The 8,166-nt window shown below is 39.6% G+C and overlaps 1 protein-coding gene across 1 annotated transcript; it reads left to right on the top strand.

Moving 5' to 3' along the window:
- The first annotated feature begins 4,756 nt into the window (after nt 1-4,756).
- Nucleotides 4,757-5,701, top strand: LOC116641332 (olfactory receptor 1L8-like). The gene has a single exon (XM_032418994.1). It carries the CDS (start codon nt 4,757-4,759, stop codon nt 5,699-5,701), a length of 945 nt encoding a protein of 314 aa, XP_032274885.1.
- Nucleotides 5,702-8,166: the final 2,465 nt, after the last annotated feature.

The following is an 8,166-nucleotide window of genomic DNA, read 5'->3' as shown; positions in this document are numbered from 1 at the left end:
TTGGTCTGTAATTCTCCTTTTTGATGGGGTCTTTGTCTGGTTTTGGGATCAGGGTAATGCTGGCCTCATAGAATGAGTTTGGAAGTTTTCCTTCTGTTTCTATTTTTGAAACAACTTCAGTAGAATAGGTGTTATTTCTTCTTGAAATGTTTGGTAGAATTCCCCTGGGAAGCCATCTGGCCCTGGACTCTTGTTTTTGGGGAGGTTTTTGATTACTCCTTCAGTTTTGTTACTGGTTATTGGTCTATTCAGATTGTTGATTTCTTCCTGTTTCAGTCTTGGTAGTTTATAAGTTCCCAGGAATGCATCCATTTCTTCCAGATTGCTTAATTTGTTGGCATATAGTTGCTGGTAATAATTTCTAAAAATTGTTTCTATTTCCTTGCTGTGAGTCATGATCTCTCACCTTTCATTCATGATTTTATTGATTTGGGTCCTTTCCCTTTTCCTTTGGATAAGTCTGGCCAGAGGTTTATTGATCTTATTAATTCTTTCAAAGAACCAGCTTCTAGTTTCATTGATCTAGTCTACTGTTTTTCTGGTTTCTATTTCATTGATTTCTGCTCTAATCTTTATTATTTATCTTCTTCTGCTTGGTTTAGACTTTATTTGCTGTTCTTTCTCCAGGTCCTTTAGGTGCAAGGTTAGCTTGTGCATCAAAAACTAATGATGTACTATATGATGGCTAACTGAACATAATAATAATAATAAAAAGAAGATCTAACAGTTGTAAATATTTATGCTTCTTACTTGGGAGCAGCCAATTATATAAACCAATTAATAACAAAATTAAAGAAACACATTGACAATAATACAATAATAATAGAGGACTTTAACACCCCTCACAGCAATGGACAAGTCATCTAAGCAGAAGATCAAAAAGGAAACAAGGGCTTTGAATGACACACTTAACCAGATGGACTTCACAGAAATATAGAGAGCCTTCCATCCTAAACAACAGAATACACATTCTTCTCGAGTGCACATGGAACATTCTCCAGAATAGATCACACACTGGGTCACAAATCAGGTCTCAACTGGTACAAAAAGACTGGGATTATTCCCTGCATATTTTCAGACCACAGTGCTTTGAAACTTGAACTCAATCACAAGAGGAAATTTAGAAGGAACTCAAACACTTGGAGGTTAAAGAGCATCCTACTAAAGAATGAATGGGTCTACCAGGAAATTAAAGAAGAACTAGAAAAAATTCATGGAAACAAATGAAAATGAAAATACAACTATTCAAAACCTCTGGGATACAGCAAAAGCAGTTCTAAGAGGGAAGTACATAGCAATACAAGCCTTTCCCAAAGAATTAGAAAAGTCTCAAATACACAAGGTAACCTTACACCTGAAGGTGGTTGCACTGAGGTTAAGAAGCTCTGGGATGAGTCCCCACACCAAAACAGGAAGCCTCAGGGCTCCCTTTTCCCCTGGAGTCAGCCCTGCTAGGTGTGATTCCCAGTCTGCTGACTCTGCTTAGAGTGATCACAGGACCAGCTCCCTTGAGAGGTCATCAAACCACAACTTCTTCAGCCTAACAAGGACCCTGGAGGCCAACAGAGCAAAGCTCAGACTCAGGAGATGCTGCCTGGGCTTTCACAATCAAGAGGGTCCTTGTCCCTTGAGTCAGGGCATCTCTGTCTTCTGAGATGGGGAGCTAGGAAAGCAGCAGCATGCTGGGGACAAGACATGAGGGGTTGGAGGCCAGTGAGGGGAAACATGCTATCTTTTCCAAGTAGCATATCAGTTCCTCTGTCTTTCCTGTTCCTCTCCTTGTTCATCAGCCAGAATGTTGTAGGAGAAACACGAGGGGGCTGTGCTTGGCTGAGAAGCAGACTGGCAGCTGAGTAGCAGGTGTGGTGTAGACCAGCTTCTGGAGACAGTGGGAAGGAAAGAAGAGCATCTGGATCTGGAGGTGAGCTTCAGTAAGCTGGCCACCTGCTTGGCTCCTCCAAGCTCTAACACCTGAGAGTTTCAAATCTTTCATGGATTAAGGAGTCATAGGGTACAACTAAAACCTCCATCTGGCTTTTAGTTTGACCTCTAGGCAGTCTACACTGTGGAATTTGGTGGAAGGAAAACACCATCAGTTTAAAAAAAAAAGAAAGAAAACTATTGTATTCTCAGCCTTACCCTCTCACCTTGTACTTTGAAGACTGTTCTTCCTGGTTCTCAGTCTCAAAACCTTCCCTTTTCCTAGTCATCAGAATAGGTGATCCTCAGTCTATGACCTGGATCACCCAACCTCATTAATTAACCCAAACCTCCACTGATTTCTTATTTCCACAAGCAGCCTTTTCACAAATGGCTCCTTGTTTATTATTGACTTTTGTTTGACAAATTATTTTGCAGACATGGTATCTCACTTGCTATTCATAAAACATCAGGAATCAGCTTATGAGCAAGTGACAGAGGAAAAATCAAACCCCATCTTTTGTCTTAAGTCCAGGACACTGCCCAGCACTGACCACAACTCCACATGACAGACATGCCCCAGCCATGCATGGCCAATTTTTTCCACCTGATTTTGGCCAGTTAATCATGGGGGTTCAAAACTTCAAATCCTCCATCTGTATAAGACAGAAAGATAGGTCATCTCCCTAGCCACTACAAGGATAGATTCTGAATACTGGAGAGGAAAGCTTGTCAGTTAAGGGGGTAGAAGGAATGGTCATGTAGGAAATGACCACCATGAGGCAAACAGTGCCTGTGTATGATTGTGACACACAATATACACACCAAATCATGAGGAGGTGTAGTCTAAGGGTTAAGAGCAAGGGCTTCAGAGTGATTCAGCTTGGGGTTCAAATCCTGATTGCTATTCACTTCTTTGGTGACCTTGAGCAAACCACTTCACCTCTAAGCTTCAGGTGCCTGATAAGAACACATGCCTCATGGTCCTTCATCGTGGGATTTGTGAGGTACTTAGCACAAGCTTGACAGGGAGTAAATTTTCAATAATATTGGCTATTGTTATTAACTTTAACTACTGGTTCACTCAAATCATTCCGTGCTAAACTAAGATTTCTTCTGTAAGATCTTGCAAAATCATATTAGTCTGACAACTTGGCAGTGAGGAGTATATTTTAAGCATGTGAGTTAATTGATTTTGAGAACAACCAGTAATAGCGGATAAGGGAAGGTGACACTGAGACTGATGAAGATGAAGAGTTTCTCTTGAGTCAGAACACCTGGACAGCTCAGTTGGTTAGGCATCTGACTCTTGATTTTGGCTCAGGTCAAGATATTGGGGTTTTGGGATTGAGCCCCACTTCAGGCTCCATACTGGGCATAGAACCTGCTTAAGATTCTCTCTCTCCTTCTGCCTCTGCCCCTCCCCAGCTCACACTGTCTATCCAAACACACACACTGTCTCTCTCTAAAAGAAAAATAAAATAAAATAAAATAAAATAAAATATAAGCATTCTTTTACAATTTGCTTTCTTAGCAAACTCCAAATATGCAATAAAGTATTATTAACCATAATCACCGTTATGCACATGACATCATTTAATTGTTAACATAATTACTGCATTTGTTAAATTAATTAATATATTAATATTTCAATGTTAAATGAATTAACATATTAGAATAACAGTATTTAATCCATAAAAATTCCAATGTAAAAAGATCATTGAAAAGGTGTGAAAGTATATAGTGCTTCTAAAGAAATTATTTCAAACACGTTGGTGATTTAAGTATGTTCATTGTAGAGATTTTTATGGTAAGTAGGAGTATATAAATAACCATTATCTCAAACCATTTGAAAATCTCTATGTAATATGTCCAGTAATGAGGTATGGGTGGCTATACTGACTCTAAAAAGTTGATTTAACACACTTCACTTATATAAGATCTCTCATCGCAGAGTTTTTTGTAGTAGCAAGAAAATGGAGACCACCTTGATATCAATAGCCAGGTAACTGGATAAGACTGAAAAAAAAGCATATGTATATCAACACTTAATATATAAAAAATTAATGTGTTCTCATAAGTATTTTTGCGTACACATATGACTGGTGAATTATAAAGCATGAATTGAATACTCAACAATGGATGCCCATCCTGTACAAACATGATTTAGGACAAAATATTAAAGAAAGGAAAAATAATTTACAGAAAAAGGGAGATTGCACAGACTGTCCTCAGAGGAGAAAAAGCCCATTTTGTTGAAATGGGATCAACATTCCCCTTAGATTTTCCCTGTTGGTTATTTTGGCAGACTCATCCCCCAACCATTTCCATCCCTTATGCACTGCTTGATGTTGTTGATGATCTGTCTCCCCATCTAGAACATGAGCTACACAATACATGGATCTGCCTGTTTTTAGTTGCTAAATCTCCAGCAAGGGAACAGTGCTTTCACAGAATAGGAATAGTGAACTGGAATCAGTGAGGTCCATCTCTGATGGTTTCCTTCTTTTTTTTTTTTTTAATTAAGTTCAATTGGCCAACATATAATACATCATTAGTTTTTGATGTAGTGTTAATGATTCATTAGTTGTGTATAACACCCAATGCAACTCTGATGGTTTCTAAAGGAAAACTCTTCTTCTGTCCCTCCAGCCTTCACTATAAGGCCTTATGATGCCATGGATTTGGGAAGGGAGGGCCACATCAAGGGAGATTGACAAGCTGTCCCTGTATAGCAGCTAACTGTGACGAAACAGAGAAAACAAAGACTTTCTGGGTTGTGGACTTGGAGTAAGGTAAATAACAAAAGATCGTTTATATAACTAGACCCACGTCAATGGCAGTAGTCAACCAAACCAGCAGTGTCTCTGAGTTCATCCTCTTGGGTCTCTCCTCCCGGCCTGAAGACCAGAAGCCACTCTTTATCCTCTTCCTCACCATATACCTGGTCACCATAATCGGGAACCTACTCATCATCCTGGCCATCCACTCTGACTCCCAGCTCCAGAACCCCATGTATTTCTTCTTGAGTTTCCTGTCCTTCACTGACATTTGCTTTACAACAACCATTGTCCCCAGGATGCTAGTGAACTTCCTGTCAGAGAAGACCATCTCCTATGCTGGGTGTCTGACACAGATGTATTTCATTTATGCTCTGGGCAACACTGACAGCGGCCTTCTGGTGGTCATGGCCTCTGACCGCTATGTGGCCATCTGTGACCCCTTCCACTATGTCACCACCATGAACCACCACCGCTGTGTCCTGCTGGTGGCCTTTTCCTGCTCACTTCCTCACCTCCACTCACTCCTACACACACTGCTACTGAATCACCTCATCTTCTGTGACTCCAGTGTTATACATCACTTCCTCTGTGACCTCAGTCCCCTGATGAAATTGTCCTGCTCTTCCACATTTGTCAATGAAATTGTGATAATGTCAGAAGGTTCTGTTCTTTTGGTGACCCCATTTCTCTGCATTACTTTCTCTTACCTACGAATCTTCATCTCAGTTCTCAAGATCCCCTCAGCTGCTGGGAAACGCAAAGCCTTCTCCACCTGTGGGTCTCACCTCACTGTGGTAACACTGTTTTATGGAAGCATCTTCTCGGTCTATTTACAGCCCCTGTCCACCTACACAGCCAGGGACCACATAGCAACACTTGCCTACACAGTTCTTTCCTCCATGCTAAACCCTTTTATCTACAGTCTGAGAAACAAAGACCTGAAACAGGGTCTGAGGAAGCTGATGGGCAGGAGAAAGTCCCAGGCAGAACCCTCTTGACAAACCCACAAGTGGGATCTGCTCCACTTAAATCTGGTCCCTAGTAGATCTTGGTGAAAATTGGAAGTTAGTTTTTTTAACCCATGCGACAAGGCTATTGTGGGCGCTCACATCCATTGATGTCAGCCAACCAATTGTCCCTGCCTCTGCTGAAATCATCACACTTTTCCTCACTATTCCTCCATTTTCCCACAAAGATTTATCATGTTCTTATCCTCCAAATACTGCTTTAAACTAATCATTTTCCAACACATATATCCTGAACAAATTGCTATCCTTTTAGTAAGACTTACCCTCCAAAACCCTTCACGTTTCAGTATGTTGGTGAAAACAGTCACCTAATTTACAGCTGTTTAATACCTTTGCAAACATTTCAAGAGAAAAAGAATGGAGGGAGGGGGGGAGGGGAGGAGAAGAATTACATTTTAGCTACTTTTCTCATTATGAGGATTTTTATAATTCCTTATTTTCTCTTTCATAAAACTTTTTTCTTGCTTAAAAATTAAGTTTTTGCCTTTACTCTTATCACTGAGGCTTTATTTCTTTTTAATTTCCTCTTATTTTTTTTTTTACCATACAATTTAAAAATGGTAATGGCTAGAAAGAACAAGAACCAAGGATGATTACATGAAAGTTATCCATTCCACAATGGGGAGGTTGGAACCTCTAAAGCTATGTGTTTAAAAATATATGATTTAATATTTTTTTAAAGATTTTATTCATTTATTTGACAGAGAGAGACAGCGGGAGAGGGAGAAGCTGGCTTCACGCAGAGCAGGGAGCCCAAATCGGGACTCGATCCCAGGACCCTGGGATCCTGACCTGAGCTGAAGGCAGCTGCTTAACAACTGAGCCACCCAGGTGCCCCCCTGATTTAATATTTTATTCTAGAAATTCCCACTCTTAGGATTCTAACCTATGGAAATACTATCATAAATGTATATTGGATATTGAGATACATTTTTTAGTGAGTCCAGGTTTATGAAGAAAGTTTAAGGATATATCTGCATTGTCCTACTGCATCAAGTGTTTTCATTGAAAAACAAGAGGTCATTGTGATTAGTGTTCCTTTGTGACCTCCTCCCCTAACCACAGTCAATAGATACCCTACACCAAACTTGGCCAGGCTGTCAATGTGGGCTGTGGGAGAGCAAATGCTGATTCTACCCACTTTACTCCAAGTCTGAGCACAGGAACCTGGTCATTGTCCTTGGAAATTGACAAGCCCATTTTAAAATTTAAATGAAAATGAAAATACCCTAGAATAACCAAGACAATCTTGAAGAAAAATCACAAAGTTGGAGGAAACACATTACCAAATTTCAAGACTTCAACAAAGCTAAAGTAATTAATATAGTGTAATATTTTTTAAGAATAATAGATGGATCAAGGTAACAGAATGGAGAACACAGAAATAAATCCTTATTTATATAATCACTTGATTTTTGGCCAAGTGCAAATGCAATTTAGTGGAGAAAGGAAGACCCACTCAATACATTATGCTGAAACAACTAGATATGCACACAGAAAACAATTAGGCTTGACCCCGTACTCCACACCATACACAAAAATGAATTCAAAGTGGTTCATAGACTTAAATGTGAGGGTTAAAACTATTTTAAAAATTGTGTTTTAAACCAAAAATAATATAAAAATACATTTGTGATCTTGACATCAGTGAAGATTTCTCGCTCAAGAAACAAAAGGACTAACCACAAAAGAAAAATTATTGAATGGATTTCACCAAATTCAAAATTTCTGCTCATCAAAAGTCACCTTAAGAAAGTGAAAACAACACCCAAAGAACAAATAATCCAATCAAGAAATGGGCAGAAGACATGAACAGACATTTTTCCAAAAAGACATCCAAATGGCCAACAGACACATGAAAAAGTGCTCAACATCACTCAGCATCAGGGAAATCCAAATCAAAACCTCAATGAGATACCACCTCACACCAGTCAGAATGGCTAAAATTAACAAGTCAGGAAACGACAGATGTTGGCGGGGATGCAGAGAAAGGGGAACCCTCCTACACTGTTGGTGGGAATGCAAGCTGGTGCAGCCACTCTGGAAAACAGTATGGAGGTTCCTCAAAAAGTTGAAAATGGAGCTATCCTACGACCCTGCAATTGCAATACTGGGTATTTACCCCAAAGATACAAATGTAGTGATCCGAAGGGGTACATGCACCCCAATGTTTATAGCAGCAATGTCCACAATAGCCAAACTATGGAAAGAGCCAAGATGTCCATCAACAGATGAATGGATAAAGAAGATGTGGTATATATATACAATGGAATGTTATGCAGCCATCAAAAGGAACGAAATCTTGCCATTTGCAATGACGTGGATGGAACTGGAGAGTATTATGCTGAGTGAAATAAGTCAATCAGAGAAAGACAAGTATCATATGATCTCACTGATATGAGGAATTCTTAATCTCAGGAAACAAACTGAGGGTT

Source organism: Phoca vitulina, unplaced genomic scaffold, assembly GCF_004348235.1.
Source record: "Phoca vitulina isolate PV1807 unplaced genomic scaffold, GSC_HSeal_1.0 scaffold21, whole genome shotgun sequence".
NCBI classification, from domain to species: domain Eukaryota; kingdom Metazoa; phylum Chordata; class Mammalia; order Carnivora; family Phocidae; genus Phoca; species Phoca vitulina.
This window is presented reverse-complemented; position numbering and strand designations above follow the sequence as displayed.